The sequence below is a fragment of the Convolutriloba macropyga genome, chromosome 2 (genome assembly GCF_964194025.1).
Source record: "Convolutriloba macropyga chromosome 2, txConMacr16.3, whole genome shotgun sequence".
NCBI classification, from domain to species: Eukaryota; Metazoa; Xenacoelomorpha; order Acoela; family Convolutidae; genus Convolutriloba; species Convolutriloba macropyga.
Genome location: NC_134469.1, coordinates 73,086,605 through 73,112,272, shown reverse-complemented (window position 1 = coordinate 73,112,272; position 25,668 = coordinate 73,086,605). Strand labels below are relative to the sequence as shown.

The window sequence follows — 25,668 nt, the reverse complement described above, 5'->3', positions numbered from 1 at the left end:
CCCCCCCCCCCCCCGCTCGCCGGTCGTTTGAGAGCAATTCGCCCGACGTTAGTCGGTTGTGTTTTTTTGTTCCGTCGATTGACGCTCTTTTTTCTTTACATTTGTTCACACAGTAAAGCTGAAAAAGTTAAATTTTCTGAATGATTTCTTCCTCTCACTAACGGCATTTGCGCGCGTGACGTCATTTCTCACTCGCTTTAGCAAAAGTTTTTTGGTTATTTGCGTGATTAGATTTTAATCATACGTGACTCACCTCACTCAATAAAATAAATTTTGCACTTTAAAACTTAAGTTTAGTTTAAATTTGTTTAAGGTCAAAGGAACTCATTTGTGAAGTAAAGCTCCCTAATGAGAGGCTTCTGCGGAATGAATTTTAACAAGCTTTAATATATCGCTGAATGTTTTTACCTAGTTTTTTGAGCGGCGTCGATGTTTCAAGTTAGATTTGTATCTGTATCTCTATTATATGGCACGCAGGTCTATTCTTTCGCAGCTATTATTTTTGTTAACGTGCGGCTTCTTCAAGCTGTCTTTCGATAGCCGCACAGCGATAGCTGGGGCTATTATTGGCCTTCTCGGTTTTACAATTCAAAGAATTTGAATTGTATTGGGGCGCTGCCTTTTTTTAAGGGCGGTTCACTTATTTCCATGATTTTTGAAGTCAAATTGCATTGGTGATTTTGGTCCCGCCGAAACAGGAAGTAGAGCGAAAAAGCGAGTGATTTTGCGGCGTGAATGTTTTTGCTCAAATTTTAAAGTAGAGTTAGAATACGGCGTTTAAACTAAAATTTGCTTTATCGATAATGGTTTTTTGTTCGCATACGGCAATTTCTTTTTAATTTTTTTTACTGTTTTTTCGTTTTTTTGGATCGAATTTTTTTCTAACTGATTTTCCCAATCCATTCATAATTCATTCTAGCTTTAGTTGTTTGTTTGAACCAAATTGTCAATTCTCGCTAGTGGTTTTTTGTTCACATGCGGCAATTTCACGTCGATTTTTACTGTATTATCGATTTTTTGGATCCGGTGTTTTTTCTAAATGGTTTTTTCCAATTCAATAATAGCTTATTCTAGGCCTAGTATTTTGTTTAAAATTTCCATTTCTCGCTATTTGTTTTTTGTTCACATATGGCATTTTGGCATTGATTTTCTGTTTTTTTAAATTTTTTTGATCTGATTTTTTTTTCGAAATGGTTTTTCCAATTCACTCATATACCGTCCTAAGTCAAGTTTTTTTGTTTAATCAATGAGAATTATTGGAGTTGTACGTCAGGACTTGTCCTGCTATGTTTTTTTCTATTTCGTCGTCAAGATTTTTGTTACGACCATATGACGTCACAACGATTTCAAATCTGCTTTTTCTTTATTCGTTCAGCAATTTCAACTTAAATGCGTGCGTGACGTCGTTTTTTTCTCAGTGGATCGAGTTTTTTTTTGTTTCTTTAATCTGATTTTTTTAGAAATGGTTTCGCAATTCACTTCTAGTCCGTTTTAGGTCTAGTTTTTTGTTTAGTCAATGAAAATTCTTTGGAATGTTCGTCAGGGCTTGTCCTGCTATAACATTCGAGTGATTTTTTTGGTCACACTTGAATTACTTCACTCTCAAAAATGACTTCCTCACTTGTAAATTGACTTCTATTTAATTAAATTCGAAGAGATAATGTCAAATTTGTGTATCACTCTAATTGAATGGTATTTGAGAACAGCTAATAGAGGCAGCAAAAATGTATACAGATTTTTAATCAAAATTTAACATATCAGCCTTCAATGAAAACACGATTTGTTTGCTCTTTATTACTGTTTTTTTTGAGACCGCAGGTCTACGAAACTATTGCGGCTATTTTCTGGCAATGGGTGTTTATCACTCCAATTTAATGGTATTTGAGAACAGCTAATAGAGGCAGCAAAAATGTATACAGATTTTTAATCGAAATTTAACATATCAGCCTTCAATGAAAAGACAATTTTTTTTGCTCTTTTTTACTGTTTTTTTTGAGACCGCAGATCTACGAAACTATTGCGGCTATTTTCTGGCAATCTGCCAGCTATGTTTTTGTTTTTTTCCAAAATTTTTGTTGTTTAAATGGTTATTTTCGCCTGCAGTTATATATTTGATGTTGTATTGATATCGTTGTGAAGGCTTTTGGTAATTAAATGGAGCTTTACGCTTATTTTTTAACTACTTTTCCGATTTAAGGCTATTCGAATGATTTTATTTTATGAAATTGAATATAAGCCTAATGCTCTTAGACTGTTTTTTTAACCAATTTTTGCAGTTTTTGTTGTTATCGAGGGATTTGTTTCTTTGAATTTTAGCAAAAAATTATTGAATAATTAGTACAGCTTTTCACAATAAATTACTTTTTTTTCTGTATTTAAACTTAGCAATGTTTTTCAGCTCATCGTGGCTTGTCATAATTTGTGTGAGCAATTAAATTATCTCGATTGCATTAAATGTTTTAAGATTGTATTTGTACTCGTAAAAGTGTAAGAACGTAAATTTTTAGCTACGTTTTTTTTGTTCCGACCCAATTTGTGAGGAGGAACTATATACTCAACTGGCTTTTTTTGTGTTCGTCAAATTTTGCCGGTCGATATTTTAATCATATAGTGGTATAATTAGAAAACTCGTCAAGCAAAGAATTTCACATTAAATATTTTTTTGACTTTTTATTTTCCCGGAGTGTTACTGAGGTTTAAAGAAATGTGAACGTGATTTTAATTTTAGCTTGAATTTGATCAATTTAGGCTAAAATATGATAAAATTGCTAACGACAGTCTCATTGTTTTTACGTTTAAAGTTAGAATAGAATTGATGAATAGTTTGAACCAATCTTAAGCAACTTTTTGAAAATTTATTCGCAATTCTTTTTATAAAAAATGGCATCACAGATGGCTATATTTTCCTTTTGTCCAGTTTCACCGGTGATGCACACATTAAAACTGCTTACACATTATTCCTTTATTCAGATATGGGCTGATTTTTGCCCCGGTTCCAACGAAAGTTCTCTGGAAATAAGAATTATGCAGTCTTTTGCTAAATTAAACCGATATTTATTGAAAAAGTGTAGTTTATTTTTGATATGATAAAATTTTCGTTTGCCAAAAAAAGTATTACACATTTTCTTAAAAAGAGCCCCGCCAGATTGTCCAGAAAAGTCAATAAAACAATATTGAGTAGAGCTCATGGTTTTTATTGCTCCGAAAAATTGTTTTCATAAATTTTTGCTCGCATTTTGATTTATGACCGAGTCTAATTAATCAAATGACTAATTGAGTATCGTCGGAGTTTTTAAAAACTAGCTAATACTTTCAGTTGACACATAATTGTTTTTTGGTTATATCACTCAATAGATGTCCAAAGTTCATCGTTCAATTTTGATAAGGACGTTTTGGTCAAATTAGCTATATCAGTAATTTGGGACTTTTTGTTGTAATGGAGAGACAGCAAAAGCAGGGACAGTTTTGGTCTAGTTATGGAATTTTATAGTTCAGAGATCGAATTGTTATAAATCTCTGTATAGATTTTTTTTGAATTAATTTTGCATTTTGTTCTTATGTTAGTTGCAGTTCAGAATTTTCAAATCAAACCTCAATGATTGACAATTAAAATTTACGTTCACAGGGACGACGATGTGGACGTACATAATATTTGCAGTGCAAAGCAAATGTTGTTTGGCTTCAACGTTCTTTTACCCTTTTTAAGTTGAAAGCTAAAGGTTGTCATGCTTTACGCTCGTAATAAAATTTGTTCTAAAAAACAGAAATGGGAATTTGAGTTTTGCGAGTTTCGCTCTTATTTCTTTAACTTTTCAGCGTAGTAAAGAGAGAAGTTGCCTTCTTTTTCAAGAGAGTCACAATGTAGTTTTGATTGCTGTGTTTTATTTAATTAACGTTTTTTTTATCTTTCATACTACAAGTTTTCATAATTTTTTTACTGACATTTTCCAATTTTTTAGGTTCTCTTTTGCTGTTTTGTCCGATCATCACGTTAATTGCACAATAATGAAAAGTCTCATATTACATTAAAGGCGCTGAAATAAGGTGCAATTGATTATTAATAGCCGCCCTCATCTTCTCAGCCGGCTATTATAGCGCTCCTATTTTTTTTTACTTCGTCGAATAAAAAAATTTTTCGCTTTACCTCATTTTGCCGCTTTTTTAACATTTTGCGTGATATCTTTTTGACTTCTCTAGGCTAGTTTCTCTCTTCTCTCATTCTGCTAAAAAGTGATTTTGAACATCAGTTGCTCAGCAAAGCAATTCAAAATGAACAGAGTCAGTATAAAAAAAATGAAGTCAGAAGTGGGAACGGGATAAACCCATAAAGCCCAATTTTAGATGCCCGCTATTTGAACGTTGTTCCTATAAGTCTTAGTTACCATCTCTAATGCTTATTGGTATTGATAGTAGCCCCTGTAGCCTCTCTCTAAGAAACAGAAGTACGTTATGTTCAACTACGAAATGCCATCAAAATAAATCGGACTTGAAAAATTTTTTTGTACAAAAATCTTTTTTTTTCGATATCTTCTATTCTTTCAATCGCAATCATGCTTCTTGGAATCAACGGCGGCTATTTTCCGGCAATCTGCCGGGTATGTTATTCTTTTTTTAGTGATTAGATTTTGACCTTATAGGCGTGGACACCGTTTCCTCGCAAAATTGAATGGACTTTTTTATTGCCGTTGAGCGAGGCTGTGAGCACTTTTTGTAAACGTGTCGGTTTTTTTCATGCAATTTTTTCGCTTTACCGTCTTTATTGTAAACAGTAATACCAATTATTGTAAATTATTGCAAACGTGTTGGTCCTTTTCATGCAATTTTTTTGCTGTACCGTTTTTGCTGTGTTCTTCTAGAACATTCTTTGATTTCTCAAGTGAGTTTTTCACACAGTCTTTTTTCATTTGTGAGTTATCTCTATTGCTCTCACTCCGAAATAAAGCTTGTTGCTAATATAAAAACGGTTGTAGTATGTCAAAAAGAAGGGCTTGGTAGCCGAGTGGGCAGTGCTTTTGCTTAAGGATCGGGTGGTCAATAGTGCGAATCCCGGAGTGGTCAAATAGTTTTCCACCCGCCTGACGTTCGAGAGGAATTGTTCCGACATTAGTCGGTTTGTTTAAATTTTGCCTGTGTTTGCTCTTTTTGTAGTCGTGTGACATTCTGAATATTGACAGCTCTCAATGGTTTTGTATAAAGGTGTAAACGAAGCCAAATAATGATATCAGTTGAAAACTAATAGCTTTCATGACTTATTTTCGAATTTTGCCCGTTTGGTTTTCTGTCTACTTTTTAATTGTTCTCAATAAAGACAGGTCTCGTATCTTTTCTGATGAAATGCAGGTCATTTGGTTTAGCTTACTTTTTATCTGACGCTATTTTGGTTTTTTCATTCAGTTTTTTAAGAAAACCTAGTTAGACATTGATTGTTAGTCCTAAGTAATGCTCGTTGTTTTTGTTTGATTTTGTTGCTTGTATTCTCTTACTCTCCTTTTTGACAGATATCTTTTTCCATCTAATGAGTTATTGTTTCATTTCTATAGTGGCTAGAGCTTAAGCGATTTTTAAATGGATACACTAATTATTTTTGAACAATAAGTGAGTTTTCGAAAGTTTTCTTTCTCTGCCTCATTTGGTGGATATTTAAGTCCACTGTATAGTACCGAGCCTTCTTGTTCAATTAAGATTGTCATTTTGTCTTCTTTGATTTCTGCTGCCATGAGAAACTAGATAACTGAAAGGCGTCTACGAGTTGTTTCCGAAATTATTCCGGCTATGTTTTTTGTTAAATGAGTGAGCAAGGAATCCAGAATTTCGAGGGGAAAACTTTTAAGTTGTTTAAAAAAGTTGCTTCAGTGAACAATTTCGAAGAATGGTGGCAAGACAGTGCTTTTTTTGTTCATACCTTCTTTCGGGGCTTTTCTATTTTCTCCGCTTTGATGCTTTGTGCCATAAGATACTAGTTATTTTTCGGCGAAAACGAATTCCAGTCCTTTCCGGGGCTCTTTGGCTATATTTTTAACCAGTTTTGGACGCATTTTTCACTGTACTTGCATGCTTCATTTTGTTTCTGTATCGTCAGGATACAGAGTGGCCCTTTTTAGCTTATCTGGCGACCTTTTCAATTGATAGATATCAATTTTGAGTTGTTTTTGCTAACGAAAGTTGATCAAATTTTGGTCTTTCTGATTTATTGTATTCTGCATTTTTCTGCTGATTAATAGCCGCCGTCAGCCTCTCAAACGGCTATTTTTTCGTCGTTCTCTTTTTTTCGTTTTACATAAGTCACGATTTTCACGTTTTACTTCTGAGTTCCCTCACTCTGAACTGAATGCATTCACTGTTTTAACTGAATGGATTCTAAATTCTTTCACCCATTGAATTACGCAATATAGTAGATACAGTCAATGTCAAAAGAACAAAATCAAAAGAAACGGGATAAAACCCGGTCATTAAGTCAGTGCATTAGGTTATCGAAGTTCATTAGAGTGATTGCTAGCTGATCATAGTATTAAGCTTAATACCCTTCAGTTTAGAAGCTGAAGTAAGTATAGGTTTCGAACCTAACTGAAACTGGACACTAAACTAGAAAATATTTTGAAACAGGAAAACTTTTGTCAATTTCTTTCTGTTCTTTTTGTGTCAATCCTGATGTGCGTGTTTCAAGTTTTTAATTTCTCTCAAACGAAGTTTGTAGCAATTATATTAGTGCTGTCGGTCTTTTTTTTATGCGATATTTTGCTTGACCGGTTTTCCAGTGACGCCCTCCAATCAACTCCCGGTGACCCCCCTCCCGTGGCTAGCTACTGACGAATAACCGCTTGCTAAAAATGCAAATTTATACTATGTTGCAATTTTTTCAAGCATTTTGAAAATGTTTGACATTTTTTGATTTTTATTAGCCCTAGGTGTTAAATAACCTCCTCTAGGGTGCGATAATAGGTTACTGCATTGTTTCTAGTTGTAATGGAATGGTTTCAACATTTTAATATCACGCATTTTATCAATTTTTTGACAAAACGTGCAATTTTTTCAATTTTTTGACATTTTTTTTCCTTATTTAGGTCTTTGCAGACCCAGGGGCCAGGAAATATCCTAAGGGTTCGATAATAAGTTACTGACAAATTTTTAATGGCCATGGAATAGTTTTTCAACTTTTTAATGTCACAAATTTTAGCAATTTTTGGATAAAACTTGCTTTTTTTCAAGTTTTTTTTGAAAATTTTTTTGTTTAGAATTTTTCAACCTCAAGTGCCAAGGAAACTCCTCAAGGGTTTGAAAATCGGTTACTGAATAATTTCTAGATTAAATTGAATGTCTTGCAAGATTTTAACATCACGAATTTTAGCATATTTTTGATAATTGTTGCCTTTTCTCCAATATTTTGACATTTTTAGTCATTATTCAGATTTTTTGAGCCTCAAGGGTCAGAAAACCTCCGTTAGGATTTGATATTAAATTACTGGAAATTTTTTTAGGCCACGGATCAATTTTCAACTTTTTAATATCACAAGTTTAGCAACTTTTTAAACAAAGCTTGCAGTTTTTTGTCATTTTTTAGGTTCCTCTAGGGTTTTATAATATATTACTGCATAATTTATAGATGTAATGGAAAATTCCTCAAGATTTTAATATCACTAATTTAAGCAATTTTTTAAAACTATTTGCAATTTTTTCATGTTTTTGAATTTTTTCCCGGAACAGGGGACCTGGAACCTCCTCCAAAGTTTGATAATAAGCTGCTGCATAGTTTCTGAGTTAAGGGGATGGTGATCAACATTTTTTATGACTCCAGTTTTAGTAATCTTTGGATATAATTTAAACTTTATGTTTTTGTAAAATTTTATGTTCCAAGTGTATGGAACTTTATGAGCCTGTGAAACGATTTCAGGCATGAAACAGGGATACCGGATAATCTCTTGAGGCAATGAATTGGTTCCCAAGATATGAATTTTTTGAATTTGAGCAAGATTTAGTTAAAATTTGCAAATTTTCCCAAAATGTTTCAACATTTTTTGTCCTTTTGTGAGTTTAACGACCATTACTGGCCAACAAGTCTGCGAGATTTTTTCAAGTCTCGCAGATGGGTTACTTCATCAGTAACGCCTCTCTCTTTGTTGATGCCGCACTTCAACTGCTGTTATGTAGCGTAATGCCATCGTGTCTGATCCTCATTATCATTGAGTTATAGTTGAAATTTTATCATAAATGATCTAACGGGCACTTTTTAAGAAACCATTGTTAATTGCTCTCAAAAGCAAATTGTAGCAAATATATTAATCCTGTTTGTCTTTTATGCAATTTTTTACTTGGCCGATTTTTCTTCTGACCCATTTGACTTTCGTCTTCGGAAACGGGATAAAGAGGTAGTGCCCTGAGATCACTAAACCGTGGCTAGCTGTTGACGAAGCCAACCGCTCGCCGACCGTTTGAGAGCAATTCGCCCGACGTTAGTCGCTTATGTTTGATTTTTCCGGCAACAGGCAGGGGCCCTGTAGCATTCTCCATTTTTTAATTATAAGCTGCTGCTTAGTTTTTAGAATTAATGGAAGGGCGATCAATTTTTTTATGACTCCAAATTTTGTATTCTTTCGATAAAATTTAACTTTTTTCAAATTTGTGGGAAAATGTGATGTTCGAAGTGCCTTGTTCTGTATGAGCCATTGAAACTATTTCAGGCTTGAAACAGGGATACTGGACAATCTCTTGAGACAATGAAATGGTTCTTAAGATATTAATATCTTGATTATTAGCGTGATCTTGTTAGAATTTGCAACTGGTTCCAAAATTTATCAATATTTTTTTGTCCTTGTCTGAGTTTACGGACCATTACTGGCCAACGAAAACTTTGAAGTCTTGGAGATGCTTTACTTGATAGAACTTTCGACACAAAAAAAACTTTTTTGATTTTTTTACTGCAAATTTGAAAACTTTTTAATTTTGCCTTTTTCAGTTTTTTTTCTATGTGAAGTATTTACTAACAAGGCTAAAAAATTAATGTTGCTGAGTTGAATCCCGTCTTAAAATTATCCTATCTCTCTTTCTCTTTGTTTGGTTAAGGGTTTCTTCCCTTTTTTTCTCGATCACGTTTTATCTCACACTATCTCTCTCCTCTCTCTCTCTCTCTCTCTCTCTCTCTCTCTCTGCATGTGTGTGTGTTGATGCCGCACTTCAGCTGTTGTTATGTGGCGTAATTTCATCTTCTTTGATCCTCATTAACAATGAGTTATAGTAGAAAGGTTTTTATCTCACTTGACTTAACAGGCACATTTTAAGAAATCATTGTTAATTGCTCTCCAAAGCAATTTAGCAAATTTATTTATCCTGTTTGTCTCTTTTATTCAATTTTTTGCTCAGCCAATTTTTGTCTGACTCATTTGCTTTTCGTCTTCAGAAAAGGGATAAAGAGGTAGCGCCCAGTTTGCATTAAGTTCCCTTAGAGCCGTTAAACCCACTAGTTTCCAAGTATGCGATTCACAGAAACTGTTTTGGAGACTTATAACTTTGGCGTGAAGGACGGTTCTTAAAAATTGATCCTACACCCCCACCCACCCACGCACCCAACGCCCCCACATAAGTCCCTTGAATCCACTTTTGCACCCCCGCTGTGGTGCAGCCCGCTGTGCTCACCTTACGCTCCTTAATCTAAAGCTATCCTCACTAAACCGTTTCTAGCTACTGACGAAGCCAACCGCTCGCCGGCGGTTTAAGAGCAATTCGCCCGACGTTAGTCCTTTATATTTTCATTTTTACTGTCGTCATAATTTATTTTTTGCGAAGATTTTTAGGACTTGCTTCAGGTATTCTTGCTGCATAATTTTTATAATTGAGGAATAAAAACCGGATAAAGAATGAGTGTTCTCCAACCCATTGTTAGTCCATGTTTGGTCTAGTTTTTAATAGCCGCCCTCATCTTCTCAGCCGCCTATTATAGCGCTCCTTTTTTTCGTCGAACTTTTTTTTCGCTTTACCCATTTTGCCGCTTTTTCGACATTTTGCGTGAAATCTTTTTGACTTCTCTAGGCTAGTTTCACTCTTCTGTCATACTGCTCAAAGTCCTTTTAAACAGCAACTGCTCAGCGAAGAAATTCAAAATGAAAAGAGTCAGTATAAAAAAAATCAAAGTCAGAAATAGAAACGGGATAAACCATAAAGTCCATTTTTAGATACCCGGTACTTGAACTTTGTTCTCATGTTTTAGTTACTATCTATAATGATTGTTGGTATTGATATTAGACCCTGTAGCCTCTCACTGAGAGACAGAAGTATGTTCAACTACGAAAGGACAACAAAATAAATCCCACTTGTACAAAAATCATTTTTTGTTGATATTTTCCTTTTCAATCCCAATAGAGTTATGGGAATCAACGGCGGCTATTTTCTGGCAATCTACCGGGTATGTTTTTTGTTAAAGCAATGAAAATGTTTGGATTTGGGTCGTGGACTTGTCCTTCTCTGCTTTTGTTTTGGCCATTTTATGTTCTTTTTTACCTTTTACATTTGCTCACACAGCAAAGCTGAAAAGGTTATTTATTTTGTATGAGTTCTTCCGCTCACTAACGGGCAGTTGTGTGCATGAGTTCGTTTCTCACTCTCTCTGGTAAACGTTTTTAAGTTATTTGACTGATTAGATTTTAATCATACATGACTTATCTCACTCAATAAAATGACTTTTGCACTTTAAAACTTATATGTTTAATAAAGGACCCTAATGAAAGGGTTTCTTCGGAGTGAATTTTAACTAGCCTGCTTATTTTGTCGCTGAATGATTTCTCATAATTTTTTTAATGGCGTCGAAAGCTTTTCGAACATATTTATCTATTTCGATTTGTCTTGTACGGCGCGCAAGTCTATTTCGCAGCTATTCCGGCAATCTACCGGCTTTGTTAATAATTGTTATGTTTGGCATTTTTTTTAACTTCTATGATCCTTCCTTAGCTCTATCTCTTATAAGCTAAAGATACGACCTCCAATTTCAGATGATCAACATATTTGCTCGGTGTTAATTTTTGAACTGGTATTTTTTAACATATTATCCGTCTGTTGTTTGGTTTTCTGTCCAGAGAATCGGAGTTGATCAGTTCAGTTCATAATATACTACAGCGTGCTGGATCCTAACTGTGCGATAAATCGGTATTGCTCTCGAGATATAAATTTATGGTGCAAAAGACGTTTACTTGCCCCTTTTTCGCCCCTCTCTTATATTTTAAAAACTTCAAACTTTCCAATGATTATGAATATCCGTCGCTCTACGCAAGTTAGGATTGTTCGAAATAACTAGATCGTTTGAACAAGAGAATTGTTGAGCTGGAATTGTGAATTAGAACATCGAAAGTGTGAAATTGTATTCCTCAATCAGAATGTAAATTAACTTGCCAGTTTAAATCAAATTTTTGTGTCTTCATTTGATCTCATACGATCTTCATCCGATTGGACTATTCTGTCTTTTTGGTGGCTTGAACCTTTTCTGAGTAGTACCATATTTGGAAGACAAGTGTGGCGAGTGGCAAAACACTAAGAGATACACCGGTAGCCAATTGATAGTCTCGGGTCGCGTAGAGAATTAGCACTGCTTTCGTTGATACAATAGATAGCGCAATCGCCATTGACGCGAATGAAATCTGACCAGTTGATTTATTCTTATAGTTGGTGCGAATTTGAATAGACACTGCAAAAAACTTCAGGAGAAAGCCTATTTGATTTATTTTTTTGAGAATATAAAGCGGGACAACGCCTGAGCACAACAATACTGCTCCACTGAAAATCAGCATCATGGTGAAAGCTGCTCGGGTTTTTTGTCCACTGTAGTAAATGCATAAGTAAACAATAGCATTTGTCTGAACGAAGTTGCATACGGCGTCTCCGAAGGTGGTGAAAGGATACCCAGAGATGTAGCTGTAGCTGAATTCTGTACAGAGACAGAGGACTAGGATTACTTGAGTTGTGATGTTGATGCCTCGGCCGCTTTTGCCTTTGTAAATTTTGGATATTTGAGGCAGTTTGCCACCTAAGGCGAAGCCGAGTATCAGGTATCCGACTAGCCTGCTGAGTAGGAGTTTGCTGCAATCTAAGTTGAAATAGTCTTTGTATGTGAAATAGACTTCAACGCACTTGGGCGACAATATTGAAGACAGAATTTGGTCCATCCTGGCCAATTTTTTATGGTTGTTCTGATACAAGCTTAATAAATCAGTGAATGGTTTTTGCCGTACTGGTGGTCCGAAGAGACAAGTTTGAACACGGTAGATAAATAAGACTGGCAAAGCTCTGTTCTTAATCTCACTTAAGCTGAAAGTAATGCAGTTTGTTGCCATATAATGGAGTTGTTGTCTTAAACCAAATAGAATAGTTTGATACATTCACCTCTTTGGTGGCAGTAGATCATTCATGTTATAACAACTCTTTTAGTAACTGAAGTTCATGGTAAATTACAATGAATTCTTGAGATAATTATAGCTGAGACAAAAACGAACATTAAAGCTGCATGCAAAACAGGATGTAAAAGTCAATGCGGCACGTGAAATCTAAGTGTTTAGGTCAAACGGTTGAACGAATTGAATAGCAGAGAGAAGAGAGGGTAATTTTTGCTGCGTTTTTGACAGAGAGCGAGAAAAGTAGGTGTGAAGAAATTGCTATGCGAGCGAAATATTTTGATCACGTGCAGTTTTTTCGAAGCAGTTTTAGTTTTTACTTTATTTTTTCGGGTAATGTGGTTGTTCTAAACCATATTAGCAAATAATTGTTTTTTTAGAAGTATTTTTGTCCGTGTCAGCCATATATTAGTGTTTTATATGTAATCTTGACCCATTTTTGTGATTTCGCCGTTTTGGACGCTTTTTTTAGCCGTTTTTGTACTCTTTTTTGAATTTTTTAGTGTCCGGGTATATCTTGGTTGAATTTAGTGTTCATGTAGGTTTTCATGCAGTTTTAATTTTAGCACTTGAAGTTTGTTTTAGTTGAAGGAAACAGTCCAATTTTCAACAATTTTTTGCTTAATTTTTTGGTTTTTCAGTAATTGTTTTTTTTTGGTTTAATTGCTTTATTTTCTGACTATTCGAGTATTTTTCATGTTCAAACAGTAAATTTGAGTTGGTTTAGGTTTTTTGTTACTACGTCAAAACAATTAAAAGCTTGTTGTTAGCACATTGTTTTTGTAAAATAAATAATCAGTTCTGCAGTTTTTTTTTGCATTTTTTTCTCTTGTTTTAAGTGTTTTCCAGTGCCTTTGGGTGTCATGTGGTTGCTCAACGAATAAAAAAGAGCTGCTTCCTTATCTGTGTTGAAATCATCCATTGATATTCTACAACTTTCAGAACACATTATCGGAAAATTTAGCAGTCTTCTTAGATTTTGTCATTTTTTTTTCGGTTTTTCTCATTTTTTGAGATGTATTGTCTGTCATCTTTTTTGTAATGTTCTGACTCATTTTACAGCTGGCTGTTTTAGCGGCACTATTTTTTCTTCGTCGAACAAAAATTTGTTCGGCTTTACGTTAATTCACAGCTGGTTCAAAATTTTGCGTTTATCATTTTGACTTATTTTTGTTCGTCTCGTTATCTTCAAAGTGCTTTTAAGCAGCAATTGTTAGTCAGAAAAACGGACTATATCTAGATTCAACAGAGTCAGTAACGAAAAAATAAATCAAAACAATAAGCAATATAAATCAATGAACCCGAATTTTATAATGCGGCTATTTGAACTTTGTTATTATAAGTCTTAATTACTATCTTGGTTTCTTATTGGCATCGATTCTAGCCTCTGTATCCCCTCACTAAAAACTCGAAATTTAAACTATGATAGAAAATCAACATGTTTCATACTTTTAGTGTATTTGAATGCAGTTTTTGTCATTTTTTTTCCATTCAATACCAAACTTAAATTGTTAATTGCTCTCAAACGAAGTTTAGCAATTATATTAGTCCTGTTGGTCTATTGTTAATGCAAGTTTTGCTTGACCAATTTTTCGTCTGACCCATTTGACATTTTGTCATTGAGCCTGGATAAACAGTTAGCGGGCAGTGGGCATCAAGTTCTGTTAGATCCTTTCAGCTCACTAGTCTCCAAGTATGCGATTCACGGAAAGTTTTTGAGACTGTGTGGATGGCGGTTCTTATAGTTTGACCATCCCCCAACCACCTCCACCACATCAGCCCCACCTCCTCACTTCACCTCCCCCCTCACTCCCAATCCCACCCACCCCCCCCCCCCCCCCCCCCCCCCCTCTCCCAATCCCCACCCCTGCACATCGTTCAGGCCGTAAGGGCAACATGGAGCCAAAGAGCCCTCTACCACAGTTGCCCCTCCCCCTTTGTTGCCCCCCTCACCCCGCTGCGATCACCTCACTCCACTTCATTTAAGCTTAAGCTAGACGCACTAAACCGTGGCTGGCGACTGACGAAGCCAGATGGTCGTTTGAGAGCAATTCGCCCGACGTCGTTAGTCTGTTATTTTTTTCCTTTCTAATTAGTTCCTCTGTTTTCTTTCAAATTGATATGATGAATTGGATAAGAATTTGCTTGTTTCTGGCTATGTCATAGTTTGAGTTCCAATTCGAGTCGATTCCGGAGTCTTCCGTTTTTTTTTTTTCTGTTCCACATTTTGCAATTATTTTGAAGTGAAATTAAAGCAATGATTTTGGTCACGCCGAAACAGGAAGTACAGCGAAAAAGCGAGTAGTTTTGTTGCGTGAACTTTTCATTCTAATTTATAAAAGTGAAGTTAGAAAACGGTGTACGAACAAAGTTTCGCTTTCTTGCTAGTGGTTTTTTCTTTTCGATTTTTTTGATAGAATTTTTTCTAAATGGTTTTCCCAATCCAGTCATAGTCCCTTCTATGTCTAGTTTTTTGTTTAGTCATTGAAAATTCTTTGAATTGTAGGTCAGGACTTGTCCAGCTATGTTTTTTTAATTCGCTTTCTTTTGATTTTGTTTTACATAGTCAATATTTCCACGATTGACTTCAGACTTACTTAACTCACTGTTTCAACTGAATGGATTTTAATTTATTTGACATATTGAATTACGCAAGTAGTGAATACGGTCAAACTCAAAAGAGCAAAATGAAAAGAAACGGGATAAACATATTAAGCCCGTTGTCATAATGCATTAGGTTATCAAAGTTTATTAGAGCGATAGCTAGCTGGCCGTTGTATAATACTTAAAAGCCTTCAGTTTAGAAGTTAGTTTGAGTGTATTTTTTGAATATAACCGATTATGCAGAATTTACGCACCAAATTAGAACACTTTGACACTTTCTGTCATTTTCGATCTCTTAATTTGTTTCTGGTTTAATCCCAATGTGCGTCAAGCGGGTCACCGGCAGCTATTTTCCGGCAATTTACCGGCTATGTTCAGATTTTGTTGGGTCTAGCACGACACTAAAATGTGTGGGTTTTAGGCAACAGTAGAGGGTGAGTGGGTGCCGTGGTCTAACAAGGTGCCCCAGATAGAGGTGGAGACACACAAAGTGGGATCTCCTGATGTAGTAGTGCCCACTCTAGACACCGTGAGACATGAGGCACTCTTGTACACATGGCTATCAGAACATAAGCCACTTGTTCTCTGTGGACCACCAGGCTAGTATTTTCAGTATTATTAGCGGTAATGGGTTATATTGCAGACTTAGTAAAATGCCATTACGTTCATGAGTATCAATCGCGAGCTCAATTGTGAAAAATGCTCGAACTAATAGTTTGTTTGTTTTTCAAAATTTGCTTTGAAAGCACTGGTTTTATAATCGAGTTTTTATGGCGAGTGAACGGCGAGGGGAAAAAAGTGGAACTTTAATTGAAATTTTCACCCCTGTTTTAACAGGATCTGGTAAAACGATGACGTTGTTCTCTGCGTTGAGGGCATTGCCGGACATGGAAGTGATTGGGTTGAACTTCTCAAGTGCCACCACTCCAGAGCTGTTGATCAAAACGCTGGACCAATACTGTGAATACAAGAAGACCCCCAACGGGACCGTGATTGCTCCTATGCAACTCGGACAGTGGATCGTCTTGTTCTGCGATGAAATCAATTTACCAGACCAGGACAAATATGAGACACAAAGAGTGATCACTTTCTTGAGACAGATTGTGGAGCATGGCGGATTTTATCGCACATCAGATATGCAATGGGTGCAATGTCAGAGAATCCAAATTGTGGGTGCCTGTAATCCACCAACTGACCCTGGACGTAAACCAATTTCGCCCCGATTGTTGAGACACATTCCGGTGGTCTATGTCGACTATCCCGGCGAAATGAGTTTGAAACAGATTTACGGAACCTTCAATCGAGCTATGCTGAGATGCATTTCATCTCTGAAACCTTACCATGAGCCACTAACAAACGCAATGGTAGAATTTTTCCTAAAAACTCAAGAAAGATTCACAGCTGATATGCAGCCCCATTACATATACAGTCCTCGTGAAATGACCAGATGGGTGCGAGGTATATACGAGGCTATCAAGCCTCTGGAGATATTGCCGGTAGAAGGACTCGTTCGAATCTGGGCGCATGAGGCTTTCAGGCTTTTCAGAGTAAGTTCATAACTTAACTGCATGTGCTTTAGTCCGCGATTTTACTGAACGGAATGGAATGGCTTCATTAGCTTTGACTTAAGTTCTGATCTACACTATTTTTTACAGTGACAGAAAAGCACTAGATATTTGATGATGAGATGAATTGATTTCTCATTAGACCAGTTTTTTAATTCTGGAGAGCTCTAGCTCGAATGTACCATGTAAGCTTTGCGCAGCAATAAATGAAAGTAGATTTAGAGCAAAAGACTGGGAACTCCTATGCTAGGGATTAGGTAATCAGTAAAGCTAATTTTTGTATTTTATAATGAAATCAGCGAAAACGTTTGCTACTTGGAATATTCTCGACTTCGGTTTCCATAACCTCAATATGAGCTTCAGCACGAGTACACTTAAAAATTTTGCACCATAAATTAATTTATTATAGCTGTGAAGTTGTGAGCTCAGGGTAGAGATATAGCTATATACTCATTGTTTTCGTTTTTATTATAGCTGCGAAGCTGTAAGCTGAGCGAAGCTATATTGCGGTGCTCTTGGTTTTTTACAATTCAAAGAATTTGAATTGTATTGGGGCGCTGTCTTTTTTTTACGACTCGAAGAGGAGTATTGGTTTTCTCTCTGTTTTTTTTACAGGAAGATTTGTTCACGCGGCATTTTGACCTAAAAGCAAAAGTGAGAAAAGCTGTCTTGGTGAACAGATTTTCGCTGAGCGAGAGAAGTTTTTTTGATCGTGCGCTGAGTCTAGTGAATGACGTTTTGACTTTGAAAAGTAATTTTTGACTGAATTGCTCATATAGATAACCGTTTTTAGCCGTTTTTTCGTCTAAGTGGCCCAATTTTTTGCGTTTAATTTGGTTTCTTGTAGAAGTAAATTTAATGCGATACTCTATTGAAATGTCATTCTCGGAAATTGATACCACAGTGTTTTGCAGAGCCTGAAAATGCGTTTCAAGTTGAAAATTGGCACATATTTCTTGATTTTTTAGTTAATTTTTGGCTGTTTTTATATTAATTTCTTCATTTTTGGATCTTTTAACCGTCTTTTTTTGCCAAAAATCAGTTAAATTGCAACTGCTCTTTGAAAATTCCTATACTTAACGCCTCTTTATACCTCGATGTAATTTTGTTTCATAAAATTGTACATATGCTAAAATTGCTAGTAATTGTTAGAAATAGTATTTTTGTGCAACACGAGGGATTTTAATTTCGTTTCAATAAAAATTCAATCATTTTTTGGCATTAAGTTTTGAAAAAACAGTTATAACTTTTTCATAAATGCAGTCTTAACTTAAAAGTTCTTTGACCAATTTTTTGCAAAATGTTTCAATGTTTCGTATTTATGAGTTCTGCTTTTTCCTATTTTTTGTTCTCTTCGGGAGGATAGATCTTTGTATCGAATGAATAGTTATCTTTTCAATGTCTTGAATGCTGAACAATGAAATGTATTCGTTTTTCTTGAACTTTCTAAATTGATTTTTTAACTTTCAAAAATCAAATTGATTTTTAACTTTCAAAAATCAAGAATGTCTTTTTCTTATGGTGTTCCTTACATTGTGCCCATATTTACATTCTAGTTAGTATCATTCTAGCGTTGTGCTGGCACCTAACTTTTTCAGTTGTTAAAAATGAATGATTTCAGCTTTTTCTTTGATTTTCGTCATGTCTTTGATTTGCAATTGATTTATTTCAACATAAGGCAGTACTGAGAGTTTGATAGCAAGCCTTTCCCAAAATTTCACTTATGACTAATTACTACAGCTTTCTTCCGGCCTTGGTATTAATTTAAACAATTTTTTGCCTTTGAATATTCTTCTGCTGCTTATGTCTTTTCTATGATCAATTTTGTTTTTGATTTAGTATGAATCATGTTGTCTAGCTTATGTACAACAAGGAACAGGTGTGTGTTGTTTTTTTGTCTTTATCGCAGTGATAAGAAGTCTAATTATAGGTGTTTTCTGATTCTTAAATTTGAGCTCTCTTTTTTGAAAAGATTTAACTTAGTTTCTAAGATTATTATCTGCCATTTGCTTTCGCGATATTTTACAGATTAGAATCATGAATTATTTGAGGGCTACTGACAACCTTGTCAGCCTTTTCAGACTATCAGGTTTTTGACCACCTTGATTATTTTGGATTTATTAACCTTAACAAACGTTTTCATTAATATAAAGTTTTGCTGCATTTTGTTTCTCTTGTTGACAGTGGTTTTTTAACCCATTTTTAGAGCAGACCTGGAGAGGTAGTGAGTTAATGGTTTAATACAAAAAGTAGTGGCTTCCGTTGCAAATATGGTTTTGTTAGTGTAGTTCTGACGCTTCGAGTCGCTTCCGGAATTCTTCCGGCTATGTTTTTTAAGATCTGTTCACACATTTTCATGATTTTTGAAGTCAAATTGGAGTAGTGTTTTTGGTCACACCGAAACAGGAAGTGGAGCGAAAAGGCGAGTGGTTTTGTGGCGTGAAATTTTTCCTCTCTAAATTTTAAGTAGAGTGAGAAAACGGTGTTTGAACAAAAATTCGCTTTCTCGCTAGTGGTTTTTTGTTCACATGCGGCAATTTCACTTTGATTTTTACAGTTTTTTTGATTTTTTGGATCGGATTTTTTTCTAATTGTTTTCCAATCCATTAATAGTTTGTTCTTGGTCTAGGTTTCTGTTTTGTCATGAAAATGTTTTGAATTGTACGTCAGGACTTGTCCTGCTATGTTTTTTTGTTTCGTCGTCTGACGCTCTTTTTTCGTTTTACATTTGTTCACGCAGCAAAGCTGAAAAAGTCAAGTTTTCTGAATGACTTTTTCCTCTCACTAACGGCATTTGCGCGCGTGACCTCATTTCTCACTCGTTTTAGCAAAAGTTTTGAGGTTATTTGCGTGATTAGGTTTTGATCATACGTGACGTACCTCACTCAATAAAATGACTTTTGCACTTTAAAACTTAAATTTAGTTTGAATTACTTTAAGGTTGAAGGAACTCATTTGTGCAGTAATGGTCCCTAATAAGAGGCTTCTGCTGAATGAATTTTAACAAGTTTTATTAATTTATCGCTGAATGTTTTTACCTAGTTTTTTGAGCGGCGTCGATTTTTTTTTTCAATTTAGATCTGTATCTGTTTCTATCTCTATTAAATGGAACGCAGGTCTATTCTTTCGCAACTATACGGGCAATCTGTCGGCTATGTTTTTGACGCTAAATTATGTTCGTCAAGTCATTTTTCATACTCATTAACAGTGAGCTGTTAGCCAAATGCAGTTATTATTGTGGCATTACGACCAGTATGATTTTTGGCAAAATAGATTGAAATCTCGCAAAGTTTTTGAATCCTTCAAACAAATTTTCTAGTTTGAATAAGAACTTTTATCAGTTCATTTATGTATCTGTTTATGTCTGTACTCTATGTCACTCATCTTATGTAGTTTTGTTATGCTGTTTTATTTTATAGCTCAATATAGATTATTTTATTCCGTTTCTATAGCCCCCTCATCTTCTCAGCCGGCTATTTTAGCAGACCTGATTTTTTAATGAATCGAAGAGGAGTATTGGAGAATTGTCCTGTTTGTTTGTTAAACATTTTTTATTGTAGAGAGTTTTGAAGCAGGAAATGACATGCGTGAAAAAGTTTGAAGTGTTTAATTGCTTTTCGAAGGAATTATGTAGCAAAATTTGTCCTGTGGTCTTTAACTGCTCTTGAACGAAGTTCATAGCAATTATTGTAAACGTGTGTGTCTTTTCATGCAAAAATTTCGCGTGACTTTTACGCCCTTGACTTTTTGCGTTTCGCGTGATCTAAAATTCTCTCTCAATCACAATTTCAAGCAGCTGAATTCATTTGGCGGCAATTTAATACTGAAAGTAAAATGAAAAGTGCGCCAAAACTGGTGCCAATTTTTACTTTAAATCTTAATAGTTGTATATGTTAACCTCTAATGTGGTTATTTGAAGCCCATTATTGAACTTCTTAGTCCCATTTAGGCTCCGCCTCCCTCCCCCTTCCCCCCCAACTGAAGCAGGCTGCAATTGATTAGAGCACCCACTTGTCGTTCGAGAGCAATTTTTCCGGCGTTTAGTCGGTTATGTTTTTAATTGCTCTCGAGCGGAGCTTGACCCAATTGTCTTAGTCCTGTGGTCTTTTTATGCGATTAATCGATTTTTTTGACCCATTTGTTTTTTGGCCCTCAAAAAGGGGACGACAGGTAGCGCAAGAAGTGGCCGAGCAGCTCTCTTAGAGCCTAACGCTTTACTAGTTTCTAAGTGTGCGGTTCGCCTAAACTGTTTTGAGGAGACAATTTCAAGGCGTCAAAGGCGCTTCTTTGTTTGGAAATGCTGACACCCTCAGTCGCCCCAAACCCTCCATTTATCTCGCTCCCGACGATTTGGACCTCCCTCTCGTCGAGCTCTCCACAACCCTAACGCTCATCACTTGACCCCTTCACTCCGCTCACAGCCAATTGATGCATCCCTAAGTCCCAGCTGGCTAATACCAAAGCCCACCGCTCACCAGTTGTTTGAGAGTAATTCGCCCGACGTTAGTGGGGTACGTTTTAGAGGTTTTTGATCTTATTTGTTGAACTTTTGTCTGTGATTTGAAGTAAATTTTTATCAATCTAATTTTGAGGTATAGTTAGTAAATGGTGGTTGAGTAAAGGTTTCTCTCACGATAATGTTTTTAATAGCTGCAAAGCGATAGCTAAGGCTATTATTGGCCTTATCTTGCCTTCTTTTATTTCGTCAACAGGATTTTTCTTACGACCATATGACGTCACTATCACCACTTCAATTCTGCTTTTTCTTTCGTTCATGAAATTTCAACTGAATTGCGTGTGTGACGTCTTTTGTCACTTTTAGTGACAAGATGATTTTAGTCATTTGCGTGATTAGGTTGCACATCTGACTTAGAAAAAAATCATTAGGTTATCAAAGTTCATCAGAGGGATTGTTTTATTGTATCAGTTGAGAGCTGAATTGACTTCAGTTGGAAATCACTTTTATTATAGTTGTTTATTCTAACCAAAATTGGTTATAGAATAAGAACACTTCTCGACACTTAGAAAAAAAACCCTGTCAATTCGTATCATTTTTTTTTCAATCTCGATAGTCCCGAAGCGCTAAACGGCGCTTGTGCGGCAATCTGCTCTGTCTTCGGTATTGATACTAGTCAATATCCTCGTATTAGGAAACAGCAGTATGTCCATCTACGAAATGGCAAAATAATTTTTCTGTTGCTCCCGAACGAAATTTGAATCAATTATTGACAACATATGTGTCTTGTTTATGCAATATTTTATCTTCACCGTTTTTGTGTTTTTGTTCTGGAACATTCTTTGACTTCACCCGTGACTTTTTCACGCTTGTTAATTGCTATCAAACGAAGTTTGTAGCAATCATATTAGTCCTGTCGGTCTTTTTTTATGCGATTTTTCGTTTGACCGATTTTGCGTCTGACGCTTTTGACTTTTCGTCCTCAAAAATGGGATGAACATGTAGCGCCCAGCGGGCATTAAGAGCTCATAGAGCCTTTCGACTCTGGTTCAGCTGAAACGGTTTTGGAGACTTATACTTATGGCGTGAAGGGCGGTTCTTAGAGGTTGAAGACACCCCCACTGTTGACCCCCCACTGCTGCCAACCCCCGCGCTGCCTCCCGCCGCGCTGTTGCCCCCACCCCACTGTTGCCAACCCCCCTCCCTCCACATCAGCCACCCGGTGCACATCCCCCCCCCCCCATGGCTACTGACGAACAACCGATCGCTAAAAATACACAATTTTATACTAATTTTCACAATTTTTTCGAGCTTTCTGTAAAATTTCGTAATTTTTCGAGTCTCTCAGCCCTAGGTGTCAAGGAATATCCTTTAGAGTTTTATAAAAGCTAACTGCATAGTTTGATAGTGGAATGGTTTCAACATTTAAACATCACGAATTTTAGCGTTTTTTGACAAAACGTGCAATTTTTTTTTACATTTATTTTTCATTTTTCACGTCTTTCCAGAAGCAGGGGCCAGAAAATGTCCTTAAGGGTTGGATAATCAGTTACTGAAAAATTTTAATTGCCATGGAATAGTTTTCAATTTTTAAAGTATGACAAGTTTTAGCAATTTTTTTTGATAAAACTTGCATTTTTTCAAGTTTTTTTGATAATTTTTGTCGGTTTTTAGTTTTTCAGCCTTAAGAGCCGAGGAGACTCCTCTAGGGTTTGACAACAGGGTACTGTATGTCTATCAACATTTTGATGACTCCAGTTTTAGCAATTTTTTGATAAAGTTTCAAATTTTCGGAAAAATATTGTTCCAAGTTTATGGATTTTTATGAGCCAGTGCAACTATTTAAAGCTTGAATTAGGGGTAATGGATAGTCTTTTGCGACAACGAAAGGGTTTTGAAGATTTTTATATCTTGAATTTTAGCAAGATTTTGTTAGAATCTGCGATTGTTTTCAAAATTTTTGAATAGTTTGTGTTTTTTGAGTTTAACGATCATTACGGGCCGTTTTACGATCATTACGAAGTTTTTGAAATCTTGCAGATGAGTTACTTGACATAACTCTGAAGACAAAAAATTAGTTTTGAACATTTTCACTGCAAAATCTGGAAGTTTTTCTTAAATCTTGCAATTTTTTGCAATTTTTTTAAATATCAGTTTTTTATTTGTTTTATTTACTAACAAGGCTAGACAACTAAAAGTTGCAGAGTAGAATCAAGCTAAAGCTAGCCTCACTAAACCGTGGCTAGTTACTGATGAAGCCAACCGCTGGCGGGTCGTTTGAGAGCAATTCGCCCAACGTTAGTCGCTTATGTTCTTATATTTTTTGAGTGATCTCGCTCTCACTAGTAAAGTCTGTTGCTAAAACAAAGGTGATTGTAAGATAAGAAATAACAGGGGCCTGATAGCTGAGTGGGCAATGATTGTCTAGGATTGCGGGGGCCCTAGTTTGAATCCCTCCCTAGGTGGACGTTTTCGCACCCATTAAGAGAAGTTTACCTAGGCTACAGGCCCTGATATTTTTAAAAAATGTGTTTACAAAATCGATTTTCCTTTTTTTCTGGTCGTTCAATCCCAATCGGAATTATGGGAATCAATGCGGCTATTTTCTGGCAAATAGTCGGGAATGTTTCTTGCAGTAAAGTCGGGTAGCTACTGTGAATAGTTGGCAGCAAAAAAATGTTATTATACTGGCTGATTCTGAGATTTGTTTCAGGACCGTCTCATCGAGGACGAAGAGCGACAGTGGACGGATGAACACGTGGAAAAGGTGGCATTGAGCCATTTCCCAGGAATTGATCGAGAGGAGGCGCTCAAAGGCCCTATCCTCTTCTCCAATTGGCTCTCCAAGGACTATATGCCTGTGGAGCAGGAACAACTACGGGACTACGTCAAAGCCAGACTGAAGGTGTGTTCAACTCATTATTGCACTTGGAATAGGGCAAGGTCACATGTAAACCAGGCAGCCATAAAATAGGTTTAAGTATCGCTGGTTTTCCTATTACGATTGAACCAATGTTGATATTTGGTGAGGGTGATATTTGACTTAAAGAGAAATTCATTGTGCATCAATAGAATCGCACACCATGTCAGTAAAATATTTTTCTTTTGAGTGAAATTATTAAGCTTTGTTCATCTTTCTGATCGCCATAGCTGACATGTCGTAATTGCTCACGTGCTATTTCATCTGTTTGAAAACAGGTATTCTACGAGGAGGAGTTAGACGTGCAGCTTGTGCTGTTCAATGAGGTATTGGATCATGTGCTGAGAATTGACCGAGTGTTCAGACAGCCACAAGGACATTTGCTCCTCATTGGAGTGTCGGGAGCTGGAAAAACTACCCTCTCTCGATTCGTTGCCTGGATGAATGGACTTACTGTCTACCAAATTAAGGTAGTGAACAAAACTGTTGTACGTCAAATGTACAATTTACTGGCAAACAGCCTGGTTTAATTCTGACAAACAGCCAGTTTTCAAAGCGAACGACATAATAATTTAGATTAGCAGATTAAAGGAGACCAATTTGCCTATTTAAAAAAGGTGAATTAAAACAATGCCAATGAGTCTCACTAAATTGTTAGTCGAATCATAGAATCAAAGTGAACTTAGTTTATTGTGAAGAATCGGTCTTTGTGTTCAATTGTTTAATCCAGTACTTTTCTTCCACGCCATGGAAGAGATCAAATTTACTCCAATATTTTTTGTGAATGTAGGTGCACAACAAATACACAGGGGATGATTTTGACGAGGACCTCCGTATAGTATTAAGGCGATCTGGCTGCAAGGGAGAGAAGATCTGCTTCATCATGGACGAGGGAAACGTGCTGGACGCCAGTTTCCTGGAGAGGATGAACACCCTGCTAGCCAACGGAGAGGTGCCTGGACTGTTCGAGGGAGACGAGTACACCACTCTCATGACTCAGATCAAAGAGGGTGCTGTCAGAGAAGGGCTCATGTTGGATTCCAATGAGGAATTGTACAAGTGGTTCACGCATCAGGTTTGTGATCTGAATTGCTGATCTTGCTAATTATTTATCTTTGTAGAGTTAAATATAAAGCATAGTCTTGAGCCGTGCAGTGCGGCGTGAATACTTTTTGGTGATAACCACATTATCTAGTTGAGTCCACGTCGTCTCCACGGCCTCAATGCCGGTTTAAAATTCTAATTTACTATTGTCTCGGGTTGGGCATCTGTTGTTGTACAAATTGTGAAAAAGGGAGCTAGTTTTGATACTTGAAGCAGCTCTTGAATTTCATAGAATGGTGTCCAGAAAGAGCAAGATACTTAAACTAAGATGCAAGAAACTCTATCACAGAACAGATTACATTGTGCATAAATACGTACTTTGAATTTGTATTTTAGGTGATGCGAAATCTGCACGTGGTGTTCACAATGAACCCATCTGCAGACGGGCTTAAGGACAGGGCAGCAACATCGCCCGCCCTCTTCAACCGATGTGTGCTCAATTGGTTCGGAGACTGGTCACTCTCCGCATACTTCCAGGTGCGTTGAAACCCCCTTTTTAGTTCCATTTTTATGCTCGTGTCATACCCCCGCCACCTTGTCCAATTGGACCTCCATTTTGAGACGCAGTGTTAAATTGTAATTGCTGATATCAAAGAAAAAAAAGTTTTCAAAGAGAAGAATTGATGTATTAATGCAGCCAGGGGGCAAAAT

General features: G+C 36.3%; 1 protein-coding gene across 6 annotated transcripts in view; it reads left to right on the top strand.

Annotated features, from left to right (window-relative positions):
- The window catches only part of LOC142334682 (cytoplasmic dynein 1 heavy chain 1-like), a 148,454-nt gene that overhangs the window by 75,469 nt on the left and 47,317 nt on the right, over positions 1-25,668 (top strand). For all 6 annotated transcript variants that reach the window (XM_075382911.1, XM_075382910.1, XM_075382909.1 and 3 more), the window contains 6 exons: positions 15,394-15,571; positions 15,810-16,519; positions 23,707-23,898; positions 24,192-24,383; positions 24,704-24,988; positions 25,354-25,494. In XM_075382911.1, coding sequence (XP_075239026.1) covers positions 15,394-15,571; positions 15,810-16,519; positions 23,707-23,898; positions 24,192-24,383; positions 24,704-24,988; positions 25,354-25,494 — 1,698 coding nt within the window. The remainder of the gene's footprint in view (positions 1-15,393; positions 15,572-15,809; positions 16,520-23,706; positions 23,899-24,191; positions 24,384-24,703; positions 24,989-25,353; positions 25,495-25,668) is intronic.